We start from the raw sequence: 18,158 nt of genomic DNA, 5'->3' as shown, positions 1-18,158 counted from the left end.
AGCACGCACCTCATCGAAAATATCTTCCGCCGCTCGGGCTTGTTGCAACAACTCGAAGAACGATGTAACCGTATTTCTCGGAACCCTTTCCCTAATCCTTCTATGAAGCAGGCCGTAAGCCATGTCCAGCTGCACTGCATTTTCTGGTAATGTATTTGGTGGGAGTTGCGCAAACAACGATCGTATTCGACACACAAATACATCTGTTTTCTCATCCGTTTGTTCACGGCTGAACACTTCTCTGTATATTTTATGTGGTGGCAAGCGTGGTCCAAATGTTTGACGCAATAAATGCAAAGCCGCATCCCAACTGGAAATGGAGTGCTTCACGCCTTGCCACCACGTGGCAGCAAAACCTTTCAGTAGCATCGGTAATCCTCTCAATACCATGTCATTGCCGACTCCTAAGCAGTCCTTGTATATTTGAACAGCGTCTATGAATGCCATTATGTCTCCTTCGCCGTTAAATCTTGATGAGCAATTTGAAAGATTGCTTACAGTTGATGACGGCGGCGGCGCGGTCTGATAAGGCGACTGCCGTAATGTTTGAAGTAAGTATACAAACTGCTGATTTGATAAAAGAACAGGTGCTGAAGCCGACGGCTGAGGTGAGGTGACAGGCGGAGCACGCCCGTGCTGCGATCGCGGTAAGTAGTCGGGCGACTCACGCCCGTATAGCGGCGGAGGTGATGGGGCCGAAACGCCGGCGGAAATAGGTCCAGCCAGCGGCGGTGTCGATGTACGAACATCGACAGGTAGGGCGCTGCCATGTGAAGTAGACGGTAACGAACCGTCATACTGCTCCGCAACAACAGGGTGTGTGTTAAGTCGCTGTTCACTGTGTCCGATACTATTCGCACGTGACCGAGTAAGCACCATGGTTAATAATATTAAAAGTTATGCAAACACAACGGTAACTAAATGTTCTAAGTAAAGTGTAAAATTATAAAAAGTCTAACGTATATAAAAAAACCCAATCTATAACAATAGCCATTCATATATAGTACCTACCTATTGTAATTAACACTTATTATGTAAAATTATAAAAGTTAAACGTATTTAAATAACCAATCTATAGCAAATATTATTAACTAACACTTAATATTCACAAGTCTTTCAAATATCCTTTAAACTAACAATTAAAACGTTCACTATAAGTTTAATACGACGTTCACTATTCACTTATGTTCAAAACACACGATAATATTATATACAAAAGTTTTATAATACTTGCTAACTGTCTTTTAAACTTAAAATACTGCACAGCCTAACGTTGGGACGCCACATATAGTTTGGGTTCGTTAATTCCAATTTGGAATTATACACTTTATTACTGATAAAAGAACATTTATTAATATTAAAAAAAAAACACAAAATACTACAAGGCCAGGATCAGATCAAAAACCGTTACAATGAATAATTTTAAAATCGCAGTAACATATTGCTGGCGAGATTGTAACGAACTAACTTTCACTTTTTGAAATCTACGTCGTATCCCGAAACCGAACGGGCGGTCGACGAGTCCTAGAGGCGCGCGGGGTTGCCACATTGCTTTGCGCTATAAATTATAAAATTTGCCGCCATACGGATTCAATTTTTTGTCGCAACTGTTAATGCTTTCTAATAAAAAAACACCAATTATGGGATAAAACAGCCACAAAAACTAAACATCAACATATTATTTCGTGCTCACTTTCCTCACAGTATAATAAAACTTCCAGCTTTGGTTTTAGTTTTTTATTACATTGAATAATCTAATTTGAAACGAATACAATGACGTCACTATATTTCCTAAAGAATAAACATTCCCGTATTTATTTAAATGTAGCGCTATTTATAATAAAGTTATTTTTTATATTTTGAAATGTTATAAATCAATGTTGCTTAGCTTAATTAATAAATGTTTATTGTAAGAAAATGAATTTTTATTAAATGTCTTCAGAAATCAGCTGTCTCTTTGTTTTATCTGTGATTCTGTTCAATTTCTCCATTATTTTCTTGTTGGGCTTTGGTAGTTGGTTATTCTGAAACACAAAATATCTTTTAAAATACAATATGTATCTTCATGAATAGGCAACAAAATTTAATTATGTATTTGTAGATCTTAAAATATTAAGAAAATTTTCGTGACAAACTTAACATTCTATGATTCTAAACAGAAATATTTTTTTTTTATATTTTTGTAATTCACGATAATATGTGTACAAAATTTTAATTCAATCTGTCCGTTAACAGTTGGTCAATATCGAGTATAAAAAAGTCGGTTACATACAAACATACAGTTGAATCTAAAATTAGTTTTTTTTTACATTTTTGCGTATTAAAATAAACAGTTAAATTATAATTTACATTCATAGCACACAGAACATCTTTAGCCCGCGCTAGTACATGTTCTTCAATCCCGCTAGAGCGCGCCACCTGGTGGGCGAAACTAGATTCACAACTACCCTCCGTTATACGGAACAGAAATATCACCTCGCCACCTTGGATTATGTGCTCGAAACTCTGGAATGTGGTAAAATGTGATTATTTTCCATATTTCCAAATTTTGTGTCGAAATAAATTTAAGAATAGTATTTGTAAGAACTATAAAGAAATAACTAGTGTTTGACTTTGATTCATTACTACTACAAAGGATTATTTGGAAAATTATTTCTCTAAAAACACAAAAAATAATTCAAATAAAAAAAGAATTTTTTTCAGAATGACTGTAAGTACCAACCAAATTTAAATATTGTTGCAAAATAACTTAAAATATGTAGTTTGATTAATTTTCATAAAAAAATGATTGAATTGGAAAATCTTTTTCGTTGGGTCAACTAGTAGATATTTTTTATTTTTATTTAATTTAATACCAAGTCTTACCAAAAATTTAACAATCGGCGTGTCTATAATAAACTCCTTAACATTCAAGAAGTGAGTAGACAAAAACACATGCGGGCACTCCTGCCCCTTAAATAAGAGCGTGTTCAGACAAGCCGCTAGTAACGAGAGACCGTCCGACTCTGAAGTGCCTTTACCGAACTCGTCTACTAGGATGAGCGAGTTGGAAACCGATTCTTGGATAGCTAGCGCCATCTAGCGGAGTATTGAGATTTTTATTTTGATTTTTTTGTATATTTTTTTTACTTTTTATAAGACTAGTGAAAAATGAAGTTGTAATTGAAATTGTTAAGCAAAGTCCATAAAAGTTTCAAAAAAGATAAGGGTACCTATTTAGTAAGAACATAATTTAACGTTAAAAAATAGATTAGTCTTTTAGTAGTATTATAATAGATGTTTAACACAAATAAGATCACATTGAAGAGATTTAAATACACCTATGTATTTTGAAAATGGACCTGGAAACACTTAAAAGAAAATCGAAAAATAAAAATTTTATTTTGTAGTTTATTTTAAAAGCTTCACCTGTCTCAAATCAATAAGAAAAGCGGACATATGAGCCGCGATACATTCAGTGGACTGTATCCTGGTGAATATGTTGGATACGATGCCAATATTTGCTGCTTCCGCCGGCACAAAACTGCCGATGTGAGCCAGATATACTATTAGACCTGAAATTATGTTTCTGGTTGACTTTGTCTGACGGAAATAGAAATCTAAATCTAATCCTAATCATATTATGACCTAAACATATTTTGAAACATGTACTTTTGTGAATTATTAAGATATTTAGTTAAGTTTTATAAATAACGGCTTTATAATATAATGCTTAAGTCAAAGCTGGGCAATTTTTTTTGATGATATGTGAACCCAGAGCCAGAACCTCATATATATTCAGAAACTCATTATAGGTAATGTCCACACATTACCTATAACTAACTATATGAGGAAAAAATATTCCACATATTTTTTAACCGACTTCAAAAAAAAAGGAGGAGGTTATCAATTCGGCCGGTATGTTTTTTTTTTTTTTTTATGTATGTACACCGATTACTCCGTGGTTTCTGAACCGATTTACGTGATTCTTTTTTTGTTCGATGCGGGATGGTGTCGAATTGGTCCCATAAAAATTTTATTCGGATAGGCCCAGTAGTTTTTATTTTATGAGCATTTTTGTCTGTATTTGTAAATGTTGCAAGTGCAAGTTTGAAGTCGGTTGTTTTTAACGCAGTTATTGACTTGTTCTATGTTATAACCCTCTATGTAAGCCCATGATTAATAAATGGGTAAACCCTTAGGAATAATTATTTAATTATACACACCAATTTGTTTCATATACACCGACTTTCCACTAGCATTAGGTCCAGTCAAGATTTTAACAAAACCACCTTCTAGGCTACTATCTGTATCATTTGGCACAAAATTATCACACGTAGTGAGGTATAAGGGATGTTTCCCTTCTTTTATTTGTATTATTTTGTCTGTAGTTAATTCTGGGCGAGTGAAGTTTAATTCTTTACAGGCTTTTGATATTGCTATGAGGCTATATAAAAAGTGAAAAAAATTAATAGTATAATAATTGATTATAAACATTTAATGATTTTTCTCTATCATGACAGAATTACGGTTAACATGTGAGAGTAAAATAAAATAATTTGGAAAATCCAAAAGTGCACGCCTCATAATTTTTTTTTAATAAATATTTATTAATTATTATTTTTGTTTATTTAATAACAATTAAACCACATCGAATCAGACCCTGAAAAATGAAAGGGTTCTATTCCTGAGCATACTCAAGCGTAAGAGAAAAAAAAAAGACTCGATTAGTAAAGTATTTCGGTCGCTATCGTGTTAACAAGAAAAAGGATCCGCACATACAGACACACGGACGTCCAAGACAGAACTTTTTTAAACTGTTTTTTAACTAGTTTAAATAACAAAAATGACATCAAAAATATCATGAACGTTAAAAATAGTGTTTTTTCTTAATATGTGTGTGTATGTATTATCTTACAAGTGCAATGTATGATACATAAAGACATTTTAAGTTTGAAAAATCAGATGTTTTGCGCGAAGTGACAGTAGTACCCACCTCAACGCTTCGCTTATGAGGCGTGCAAAATCGGGGTTAGTTCAATTGAAATAATGAAAACAAAATTGATCGCTTAGGTGCTAATAAAAAATAGACTAATAAAATAAAAGAAGAGCATCTGCATGGGCGTAGCCACGGTGGGGCAGGGTGGGGCACTTGCCCCACCCTGGCTCTGACCTGGAAGGTACCTAACCAAATCTAAAAAACGTAATTATCTAGGTACTGACTACAAAACTTAATATCCGTTAAAAAATTCTCACTCGAAAGTTGTCAGTCGACACAAAAAAAATGCGATCTAAACAAAAAGCTTGAGCTTCTATGTTACGTGATACCACTTTTGGTGCCAGAAAAAGTAGTGTAGTCTGTACTACCCCATTCAAAGCTGTTTTTATTTAGCCAAATTCGCACTAAATTTCCCATCCAATTTCACTTTTGTTTTAGGGTAAGTTACTGACCATAAATGCACAAAATACTGACAGATCCAGGTGGAGCTACGCTCGCAATCTTACCTTAAAGTTTTTGGCCGATATCTCGGATACTATCCATTTTAAGGCAAAAAATATTGGGAATTTTTGGTAGGTAGTAAAATTTTACATCTTTTATACCTTGTAAACTTTTTGTAAAACTTTCCGTTTACGATTTATGGCCTATTTAATGAGCCGGTTAATCATCTTTGGCAAGTAACTCTTTAAATATTGGATTAATCAATGAAATGCATAGGCATTAATACCTATATTATACATATTATGCATTATCCATTTATTAAGATTACTTTATTTGAAACTTTTTTTTCTAATGCTTTTTGAGTTATTTAACGTTTCGCGATAAATAGTAAATTTCAAGGTACCTATGTATGTGTCGTATACATACATTTCGTACAACTAAATAATATTGAGTAGTTATTTTATATTCGGATGCAAGAATAAAATAAAGGAATTTATTTAAAAAAATGTATTAAAAATTTTCTATAAGAAAAAAAAATCCAAAATTTTGTCGTTTCGGAAATGGTGAAAATCCACTTGCATTGGAAATTTCTTCTTCGTTTTTATTACATCCGTAAAGAAAAATTTTGGCCTGCCACGTCACCCGCCTGCCGCCGAGCGGCGGCATTTCTACATTATATGTGGAACAACTCAAAAAATATGGGCACTAGAAAAAAAATTCAAACAAAACTTTTAGAGAATAAAGTGACCTAAAAACTATGTACATATGTATGCATTTTATTCATTAATCCAATATTTTAACGATCAACCGGTTCATCAAATAGGCTATAAACCGTAAATAGTAAGTTTTACAAAAAAATTTACATGATATAAAATGTGCAAAATTTTACTTTCTACAAAAAAAGTCCAAGCAACTTTTGTCCTAGAGTGGATAGTTTTCGAGATATCGGTCAAAAACTATAACATTGCGAGCAAAGCTCCACCTGGATCTGACTGCATTTTGTGTTTTCATGGTCAATAAGTGACCATTAACCTAAAAAAAAACATGAAATCGGAAGTGCAAGGTTTTGCTTTATTTACTAAGTTATTTAAAATGGTTTATTTTTCTATTTACATATTTTATGGTAAAAAGGAATCATATTATTGTATTAGACGGATAAACTATATAATATAGGGATGAAATTTGCAACATAAATGGCTGTAGGTATCTTTTGTTTGTTTTGATTTATTCATTATTATTTCAGCTTGATACCGCCACGTGTTCTTGAAAAAAAAGGTATTTTTAGACAGTGGCGTAGCGTGAGTATCGGCTGCCCGGGGCGGAAGACAATTTTGCCGCCCTCTTAATTAGGTATTTCAATTTAATGTATACTATACATTCTATACATTAATTCTAGAGAACTTTCCGACAAGAAGAGTCATCATTATTTTATTATACAGGTTAGATTTTAAATAAAAAAGTTTATTTGTTTTATAATCACGTTTATTAATACAAAAATTCTTACTTCAACCATTGATATAACAGGTACATAGGTATTATTTAATCATGTCGATCGTCGAGGTGAACCCTAATTTTAAGTTTGAATTGAATATAAAACGAAAATCAATTTTTAACTAGAACTAGGATAATACTATTAAGTAATATTTATATCTTTATTGAAAAATAATATTAGTATGTACTTGTTAGAGTTAAAAACAAAACTTCCGGCTTTAATTAAAAATTTATACGTCTACTTTTTTTAATAGCAAAGTCTTATTGCACCATCAATGTCTACCTATACCATGACACACACCTCTTGTTCAATGATACAATAACATTGAACTACAATATTGATAATAAATGCAAATAGCAAAAAACCCATAGGAAATGAGATATTTACGAAGAAAGCGCATACAACCGATTTTTGTGACTATGTAGGTTTGGAGACAACTTTTAGGGTGTCAATATACAAGTATTTACAGACTTACAGCTGGGTATCTCGAATTCCGAGATTCTTACCTATTTTAACCTTAAATGACTGGGCCAAGTTGCGTTAAAAATATGAATTAATGGTTCAAATATTTACAAAATATATTTTATTATTTACTGTGAAATTTTGCCGCCCTCTAAAAAGTGCCGCCCGGGGCGGGCCGCCCCCCGCGCCCCCGCTACGCTACGCCACTGTTTTTAGACAGGCAGACGGACAACAAAGTCTGCCTGTCGGTTTGTCTGTCAACACACTTTTTCTCAGGAACGCGTAAAGTTATCAAGCTGAAATTTATATCGAATACTCCAGTCTACAGTCTCTTAAAGCTGTGAAAAAATCAAACTTATAAGCCAACGCAATCAAAAGATACAGCCATTTTATGCTGCAAATTATCGCAAATTTCGACATTCGCAAGGGAATCAAAACCTACATTGTACTTCCCGTGAACACAGAGTCTTGAAATTTGGTTAAAAGCAATGTCTTATAGCACAGATAAAGGAAAAATTGCTAAAACATACATTTTAGAGTTACAACATAATAAAAAGTAGGTTTGTTCGGAGCCCTCGGTGCGCGGCTCCGACTCGCACTTGGCCGGTTTTTTTTTGCCCCACCCTGTGCCCATGGCTAGCTACGCCCATGAGCATCTGCTCTATCTTTTGGGTCGTGAGACATGGCAAATGCTTTTCATAGGTATTATGTACTAAACCGATTTTAGAACCTTCCCTTAATAAGGTATCTTTATCAACAAGAAAATAAGAAAAAATCCTCACCAGTCTAATTCAGCACATTTATCTATCAATGCTGCTAAAGTATGCAAGTTCTCCAATATAATGGTTGTGAGACGCATCATTATGCGAGTCTCATGGGCAACTATTTCTGGGTAAGTGTCTCCTATTATCATGTCTAGTTCTGTATAAAAATATAATATAACAGAAAATATTACTAAATTTCTTTAGGTTCCAGATCAATGTAGAAAGTATGAAAAATATATTTTTAGGTAAGTAGTTACCTAACTACTTATTCTTAAGAAGAAAAGTATGTTTTTTTTACAAAAACAAAAAATATTTTTTTAACTATTGTTTCACTTACCTTCACATCCCTTGCTTTTGTAATGAATGTAGTCGTTATTCTGAAACTGAAAAAATAGAGATGAGTTATTTACATTTGGCCAAAAAAAATAAACAATAGTTTAATTATTATAGCTTTCACGCGAATCTTACCATAAACTTCATATCAGGTAATTCCTTCTGTTCCATAGTAAGGTTATCGGCCCAGGCCTTTACCCCGAGGAGATATCCCAAATGGGGCATATACAACATCGTACACTCTTCTATGAAAGTCGGTAAACGGTCCATTTCTATTTTGGCCGTTTCCGACATTAGACCGTGTAGACTGGCCATTATTTGTTTCTCTTTGGTAAAAAAAACTTATATTTTTAATATATATTTTTTGTGAATAAACTTTATAAAACTGAACTATTCAAAGTTCTAAGAGATAAAAATTCCAGAAATATTATCATAAATTGTCGATTTAGCTGAAATTTTTTACACCTACTTTAACAAAAGTTATAATTTTATGGAGGGGATAACTTACTCATATCCAAATCTTTATCAACACCGGCTTTTACCGTGAACTTTCCTTCTGATTTTGATAAATCAAAATCGATGATTCGATTCATGTACAAGGCCATCTGTTACGATGAAAATTGTATTTAAGAAAGAGAGTTAAATAACTATAGTAGAAAAATTAAAAAATCTCGAACTATCTTGCCTCATATAATTTATTGGTATCAAAATTAGCTATTTCTTCTAAATATGAACTATTGCGTGCTACAGATTCACAGATTTCACTTATGAGTACTGCGTTGTAAAGCGTCTGAAATTGTAGATAATAAATTGTATGTAATTTTTATTTGATAAAAAATAATTATTATCATTAAACATAATTTTCATCATAATAAAATGCCTTGTGCCCAATTCAAAAAATATGTATATAAAAAGTGTAACCAACGTTATAAAGAGATTTCCATTGATATGCCTTTGCGGACAACGCTTTTATTTTTGCTAATATTCCCTGAAAAAATAACAGAATTGAAAAAAATCTATAACATCACAAAACATATTATTATCATTGATATAATTAAAATAACATAAGGCTAACATACATTAACATTTTTAATAAATCGTAGCGAAGTACAGATGTTTCTCACCACAGAATCGCTCTGTGGTTTCATGAAGAAGGTTATAGCGTCGTGGCGCTGTTTTAGCGTAGTTAGATCCTTTGTTGGATGACGTAACAGGATTCTACACACGAAAATATATAATATAAAAATTAAATTTTTTTTCATGAAAAAAAAAATGTTTGCTACAACTTCTAAACTAATGAAAATATAAATTTAAAGTTATCGTAATTTATATAACAATTTATATTAATTATCGTAATAGTAATTAAAAATTGTCAACTAGTGTGTACGTTTTTAAAAAAAATAATTTATGTATGTATTTGATATTTAGTTTTATTAACTCAGGCCCCGTGTCGTAGACCGATCGGGCCACTTGGGGCTCAATGGGTCATAGTAAGTATTCAAATGCTTTATAATTAATGAGAAAATTCTAAAGTACTTATAGAAAAAAAAATCGGACGATAGAGGTGGGTTCGAATCCCGCCTTGTGATTGAATTTTTCTATTCTATATTATAATTTTGTAGAGTTAATTATTATCAATCTTTTACAAGACTACAAGTAAGACTTCGTAAGACTACAAGACACCCGATACCTCATCCATCTGTGTCCAACCTTCGAAGAGCATTTACTAAAAATTTGGAACAAACTCAGTCCCTCCTTATTGGACCCTTGGACCCCTTTCTTGAAGTTACTAGGGTGAGATTGTGTGCTGAATATTTGTAGACCTCTGTATGTGTCTTCGTCTATTGTTACTATATCAGATCTAATGGAATATATTTTTTTATATAGTTGATGATATATTGGTAAGATATTATATTATAGCTAATATAGCTTTGGTAGAGATCGCTAACAAGTGAACTTTAATTTATGTGTGCAATTTGATTATGATATAGGTAGGTACATAGGTAAGTATAAGGAGAAAAAAATTTGCAATCGATAGAAAAATATAATAATTAATTAGTTTCAAGCTTAGATTTAAGCGTGAGACGAACGTGGCATATTATAAATATTTTGTTAAATCATTTATAGAGCGTAGAATTCGTAATGGAACGTTTTTTTTTAAATTTTATTGTTGTATCCTAAAATTACAAACTCTCATAAAATAAAATAAATTAAAACTCACAGTGAAATTCTCTTCAAGCCCAAAAATTGTGGTTTGCTATGTAAATCCATGCACAAATTCGACCAATTCAGATCTAAGTATCGAAGCAAAGCGCCTAGTGTGTGTACACTTTGGTTTTGTGAGAAATCCAGGACTGTACGAAGGAACAGGGTTCGTTCCTCGTCAGTGCAGTTTGGGGGCTCGTTGGGAAGGGATAGGGAAAAGATACGGCGCTTGCAGGCTTCAAAATCTGGTAAAATTGTTACTTGTAATATGAGAAATAGGGGAATTTGGTAAATGTGTATGGGTATATTATAAAACAAAGTTATAATATGTTAGATTAATTAATGTAAATATTGTGTAGCACTATTATTTATGACTGAACCGAATTTCACAAATTATTGATCATTTTATATAGGAGTAGGTACGTAATTCAATTAAATGGAATGAATGTGTGTCTGTATGTCACCACTGAACCGATTTTGATCAAATTACCAATTTCGATACACATATAGATTAAAACCTAGGGAAACACATGGGTTTTCCTTTTGACAAGAGGAAACCTCGCAGATAATAAATGGAAAGGAATAGGTCACGAATGGCTCAATAAACTATGCAAAATCGATGTAAGATCAGAAAATAAACTTACTATAATCTTTAGAAGACACAAAAATGAGTTTACATTTCCCGTCGACATTTATTTCATCGTCAAAAACTATTTTCTTGACCGCACTAATGAAAGTGCCCTGGCTTTTACTATCTAGAATTATTTGAATCGGCTCTATTTGCCGGAATAGTGATACGAATATTTGGTGTTCTGGAGCTCGATCTGATATTTCTTCAAGAATTTGAAGCTGGTAAGAAACATAGAAAAGAAAAACAAGTTGCAAGAAAGGAAGAGCAACACTAACAACTGCCTAAATGTTTCAATAAACTTTTTAGTAATAACCTACCTGTAACTATCTACAATTTTCCCTCACACAAATTCAAGAATAAACTTGTACTATATATATTAACTATGAACAAAAAATCAGATTATATATATGGAGCCGAGTTAGCTTTACAAATACATATTAAATAAATTAATACTAATACCTCTCCAGTTTGTAGAGTATAGCTGGCCGCCCCGAGTTTACCTGATTTGCAGCTGACAGCAAGCAGGCGCTAAAATAACTCCAATCTTCATAATCGAGAAAATTAACTTTTACACGTAATATAATATAAGGTACATTTTAATTGAACCAATTTATGCTCTATTTTAAGTAAGAAGAGTTTTATTTTACAGGAAAAAATTAAAGCTCTGGTTTTGGAGTTTTGGAGCAGTGTTTTACTTAATATTAACTTAAAACTATGTTTGTAATTTTAATTTAACTAAAACAACGTTATATCATATGAATGGCCGGTTGGCTTGGTTGGTAATGACCCCGCCTTACAAGCCAGAGGTCGTGGGTTCGATTCCCATCCAGGGCAAATATTTGTGTGATGAACATAGATGTTTGCTCTGTGTCTGGTTGTTAATTGTGTCCATGAGTGAAAAATGTCCTGAAATATTTTATCTATATATAGAATTTAATGAGTGAAGGAATTAAGAAAATAAGGTATTTTGAACTAAAGTGCACCACACTCTAACACGAAATATAATATCAACAATTTGTTTAGTATAAATATTTCTACAATTGCCATAGTAATAATCTGAAATCTATATTAAACAATGCGTGTAGAATATCATTTGAGGTCAGTTAATGTTGAGAATGCGATAACTACAAATATTAACGTTTACCGTGTCGCTATTTTGCGATTAAATCTGTCTTTCTATTACTGAGATTAATTAACTCTCAAAATATTGATCAAAGATTAAAAGGTCAAAAAATATAAATAAGAAATAAGCCGAAAGCTGTTTAAAATAAACAGCTGTTTATAATCCGGGTGCGTAAAATTAATGGTCTGATAATCATTATTAATATTAAATGTTCCTGAATGACAAACTCTTATACAATTTGGAATTACCTCCTCGATATCTGATTCATCTGTATCTTGGTTTTCGGTCTCATTTCTGTTAGGCAAAACATCCTTATTTCTGTAATATTGTAGATATTTCAATAAATAACAATGTCAAATAATTCCTATCTGTCTATCATTTTAATAATACAAAAAAAATATAATCTATGTACACACACCTTTTGCATTTCGAAATGATAAACTGATGCGAAATTTCGCTGTTACTGGAGAAAGTAGACCTTGGCGCTACAGATGCAGATGTTGTTTCATTCATTTTAATCAAATTATACGTTATGTGTTTAAAAATCCTTATATTTTAAGAAATAACGTGGTTATAAAGAGAAATTGTCAAAAAATAGTATTTTCTAAAGGATATGATTTTCCCGCCCAAATTGCTTTTTTTTAATATCCCTTGGAGGCAAATGCAAGATGTTTTTTAGAAAGGAAAATCTCACCAGCCAGCGATAAAAAAGATTGCATTATTATTTTGTTAATATTTTTCTGTATATTATTCAGGTATTGTGTAATTTATGCGTATCAAGTAATAGATACCAAACCAATAAATCAATTATTGTGCGTAATCACTACATACCTACCTAGTTCATTAATGTAGATATGATAGGGAAGAAAATAATAAAAAAATGTAAAAAGACACATTAAATATTCAAACATTTATTCGTAAAGGCACTTTGGTACAACTTATTATTATAATGAATACAATCATATTATTATTAATAATTTAAATTTTATTTTGCAAACGTCCTTAATGTGAATGGTGAAAGTATTTTTAATTAAGTAATAATACAACAAAGTAATGATAATTATTTTTAATAAACTATAAAATTTATCCTTAATTACGTTACTATTAAATCTAGAATAAATTACGTAATTTAAAATTCTTAGAAAAAAAACACACACTGCCATCAAGATCGAACAATACTATTTTCAAAAATTGAAACATCATTCGAAGCGAGTGCGCGTATCCGAACGTTTAACTTTTTTATATAATTAGCAAAGAATTAGCAGATCCTTTTCTTCAGGGGCATCATTGCGCATGTTGACTCTGATGTGCCTGCATGCGTTGCCGACAGCGTCCATCAGAGGGGCCACGGTCACGGCGAGGCAGGCCTGCACGAGCGTGCGGATTGAAGCAAAGTAAATCTTTACACAGCGCAAACAGGGGGTCGCGCACCAGATTTGCTGTAGAAAATTATGCATTTTAGTTAGGAATAAATTTTTTATTTACTGGAGTTTTTTTTTTGCTTTATTTACAACAAAAAATCTATTGTATTCTAATGTATCAGGGAGATATTCCAAAAGGGTTTTGTCAAGCAGATTCTAAGTATGAAAAAATGCTAACCTAAACACAAACCTAACTATTAAATCGTCACACATAAACCTAACTATTATTACATTGAGGTTCAAATTTATGTCTATCAAAAATTAACGCCCTCTTTTTTTGTTGTCGTTGTGTTGATTCAGCTTCTTATAGCTTTTTGTGTATCAGTTTGTTTGTTTGTTTGAACGCGCTAATCTCGGGAACTATCTACTGGTCCAATTTGAAAAATTCTTTCGGTGTTAGATAGCCCATTTATCGAGGAAGGCTATATCCATACTAATATTATAAATGCGAAAGTAACTCTGTCTGTCTGTCTGTTACTCAATCACGCCTTAACTACTGAACCAATTTGCATGAAATTTGGTATAGAGATATTTTGATACCCTAGAAAGGAAATAGGATAGGTTTTATCCCGGAAATCCTACGGGAACGGGTTTTTCTTTGAAAACGCGGGCGAAGCCGCGGGCGGAAAGCTAGTAGGCTATATATCATCACGCTAAGACCAACAGGAGCAGTGCAATGCGGGTGAAACCGCGGGGAACAGCTAGTTTATAATAATCCTCTAGGCTCTACATTCTCTCATAACAATTATTTTGATTTCTATGAATTGTGATAAAATATTTTAGTTAATAGACGACACAAATTGTGAACATGTAATCATTACCTTTATATTAGCAGCAAGGAATTTTCTCCTAAGCCGTTCAATTTTGACCAGCCTTGGTAACTCCTTCGGAAGCACTATGCTTAGAAACTGCAACTTTGGTACAAACGTCTCGAACGGGAATTGCTGGGGAAAAAACATTTTCATTCTAATAACGTCCTGAGTAATTTTAATAAATAAATCTGTTTATTTATCTTTAAAATAAGCAATGTTAAATAAGTAGGTAAGATAATTTATTACGTTCATATATTTAATAGAAACTATTAAATTATTTTTATTATTTCATTATACACACGTAATAAACACACACACACACACACACACACACACACACACAAACATACATGCATGCAATCTTTTTTGTTGAAATTGTAAAATTATTTAAGTTCAAAAAGGCAACCAATCTACTAAAATTGTGAGGGGATTCTAAAGCCTGTAACACAGTTTTGAACTAACACAGGCTTTAATTTACCCAAATTTTAACTTTAATTTACCCATATTTAAACTATTATTTTAAAACTTTTTCAATAAAGAATTTTTCTATTTCTATTTCTATTTAATGTAAGGTAATATTTAATGTTAGATAATCTATGTACTAAACTTCACAATTACTGTGTGAACGTTCTTATACATATACAGCCGTACAAATAAACGAAATATAGCATTTTATGCAAAGAATAAACTAAGAATAAGGAAAAATCATACAAATAAACACGAAATAAATGTAACCTAGTATAACTTCGTAATAAGTATTCATACTAATGCTATTCCGTCCTTATTACGGCTACCACCCTAGTATAAGTCTGACATAACCGAGTTATAACATATCTTTTAGTACATTGTGCTGTGTTTTACAAGTTTTAGAAGCAATTTTCAATCTTAGCAATGAGAGTAATACGGGAAGTAGAAAAAGTTGAGCAAATTAATAATTTCATTACGTACCTATTGAAATGGAAAATTTTGTATGAAATGTCAAAATATACGAAATTATGAAAAACCCTTTTGATATTTATAATGATTTATTTATTTACAACATGCGCCAAACCATACATACATAAAACTTATTTCTAAACTTATCACAATAATATACACTTTCGTTGAAAATATAAATCTTCTAAGCCTGGAGTTGTATGTTTTGAGTACCAGTTATTTGGCAACTCTCTATCTCAAGGTGGGTTTATCTTCTGTTCTCAAGATATTGGATAGCGTTATCTATCATTTGCTTGCATATTTAATGATATATTTAAATTATTTCCAATAAATATTTAAAAAATAAATAAACAGAACATCGTATGATGAAACTTCACAACAAAATCGACGAAGTCAAACGAGCGTCAGCACAATGACAGCACCAAGGCTTAACCGTAGACAATTTCAATGTTTTTCATAATTTTGTTAATGAATTGCGACGTTGCCGCTTTGCGCCTATTGCATAGCGTGAGCATTACAAATTTATTTGTAAGAAATTATGACATCCTTATTCTTTATTTATTCTTATCATAATATCTATGCATTGCATAAGGTTTGAATAAGCAAGTTTTTATTTGTACGGCTGATAAACTTTTTGTTAAAGTAATAAACCCTAATTCAATACGCTCTACGGTAAGTTATGTTTTGTGCGTAACCTTCTCCAGATAAAGAAAATCTACTGAACCAGCATAAAACACAAATCCTTAAAATCTAGCCACTCCTTTTTTAGAATATTACAATGAATATTCTAAAGTTTTTATTTATTAAGCCTTGATACAAAAAAACTTGTTATTTAACCAAATCCAGTGAACTCATTTAAAATTAACGAGAGTTACCGCTCTATCGAGACTAATAATAATAATTGATACAACTCCTTCATATAATTAAGTTTAAAAAGTTTTTCCTTTTAATTGCGGCGAGCTTTAGAAGTTGGATCCTACTATTTTTATTAATTATTACAGGATTATTAAATACGGCCGTCTTAAAATAATGAAAATTAATTTTACGTTAAAGATTGAACTACCTTTTACAAAAGTTAAATATAAGAAATTGTACTTAGTTTTTTGCTCGATTACGATCAAACTTTAAAGGTAAAAGGTTATTTACTATGCAAAGACGGAATAAATAAAAGGTAAAAACGGTAAATAAAGCACACTAACAACTAAAGAACACTAATAATATAAATAAATACAACATATTACAATGCTCTCATCTTCTCTATATTATGTAGTCCATCTTCCTGGTGGTGGTGCAGCTAAGCAGTTTGGGCTTCTGCGGCTTCGGCAGTGAAACCGACATTGGCGCTAGTTTATCTGTTTTGGCCTGTAAATCAATTTTAATGATGAATGATATAATTGGAGTGCATGTGAATCTACTGTATTCTGTCACATATCACTTAACTAGCTGCGCTTCGCGGTTTCACCCGCGTGGCTCCGCTCCTGTTGGTCTTAGCATAATAATAATTCCTCGATAAATGGGCTGGGCTATCTAAAACCGAAATAATTTTTATCAGTAAACAGTAGTTCCTGAGATTAGCGCGTTCAAACAAACTAGTATAGATTTATAGATTGAATAGGCTCCGTAACTACTGGCCCGATTAAAAAATAAATACATATTTTACCATTTCATTCCTACCTGATGAACATAGTCTATATTTTATGATGTTTTTTATTCTGTGTCAATCCGAGCGGAGCCGGGACGGGCGGCTAGTAGTAAATAATTTGTCAAGTTCCAACGCAGGCGAACCGCGGGCCAAAACCTAGTTATGATTAATATAAATATAAAAGTACCTGTAACATAAGCTTCATGCGTTTTTTTGCATACACTTCTTTAGAAGGATCCTCTTTCATCATGTTCGAAACCAATTCCGAATAATATCCACGCTTCGGAATCGAATCTCTATCCGTATTGTCATAAACCAAATCATGGTATTTGATTCTTTTCTTCTTACTGAATGTTACACTCATTTTAACCTATGTATTTATTGAATAAAATATTAATAATTAATAATATATATAAAAATGAATCGCAAAATGTGTTGGTAAGCGCATAACTCGAAACCGGCTGAAGCGATTTCGATAATTCTTTTTTTATTATATTCCTTGAAGTACGAGGATGGTTCTTATGTAGAGAAAACGTAAACATGTACCACGGGCGAAGCCGGGGCGGACCGCTAGTAATTATTATATTAATATATATTTTATTAATGTCAATATAATTATTTAAAGTGACATTTGGTTTGACAAAAATGTTTTTAATTTTTCGTAAAACCTCAATGATTGTTTTTGGTAAAACTAAAAAGGTTTTAATAGATTGTTTTATTCAATACGTAATTTGATAATCGCCCAGTTAACTATATATTATGTATTATTATACAACAATAATGATGTTATCATCTATCATAGTAATGATAATATTATAATTATTTTAGGTGATCACTATGGTCAAAATCGAAAAACACCTTATACATATTGAATTTTGTTGAGGAAACTGTTGGTACGATTGTCTTAAAAAAAATATA

General features: G+C 32.0%; 1 protein-coding gene across 1 annotated transcript; it reads right to left on the bottom strand.

The window, feature by feature from the left end:
- Positions 1 to 1,928: 1,928 nt before the first annotated feature.
- On the bottom strand, positions 1,929 to 12,942 carry LOC149487386 (mutS protein homolog 5-like). The gene is made up of 17 exons (XM_089695806.1): positions 12,848 to 12,942; positions 12,678 to 12,747; positions 11,766 to 11,834; positions 11,320 to 11,524; positions 10,692 to 10,920; positions 10,161 to 10,331; positions 9,550 to 9,688; positions 9,396 to 9,458; positions 9,156 to 9,260; positions 8,979 to 9,075; positions 8,606 to 8,796; positions 8,475 to 8,520; positions 8,156 to 8,294; positions 4,206 to 4,426; positions 3,409 to 3,554; positions 2,350 to 2,505; positions 1,929 to 2,024 (listed from the first exon to the last, which is right to left on the bottom strand). The coding sequence occupies exons 1-17, from the start codon at positions 12,940 to 12,942 to the stop codon at positions 1,929 to 1,931; spliced, it is 2,238 nt and encodes a 745-aa protein (XP_089551932.1).
- Between the last annotated feature and the right edge of the window lie 5,216 nt (positions 12,943 to 18,158).

Source organism: Colias philodice, chromosome 6, assembly GCF_061535455.1.
Source record: "Colias philodice isolate Cphi_HAF_F1 chromosome 6, ilColPhil1 Martin Lab GWU primary, whole genome shotgun sequence".
Classification (NCBI taxonomy): Eukaryota; Metazoa; Arthropoda; class Insecta; order Lepidoptera; family Pieridae; genus Colias; species Colias philodice.
Note: the sequence above shows the minus strand (reverse complement) of the source record. Positions and strands in the feature narration are given on the sequence as shown.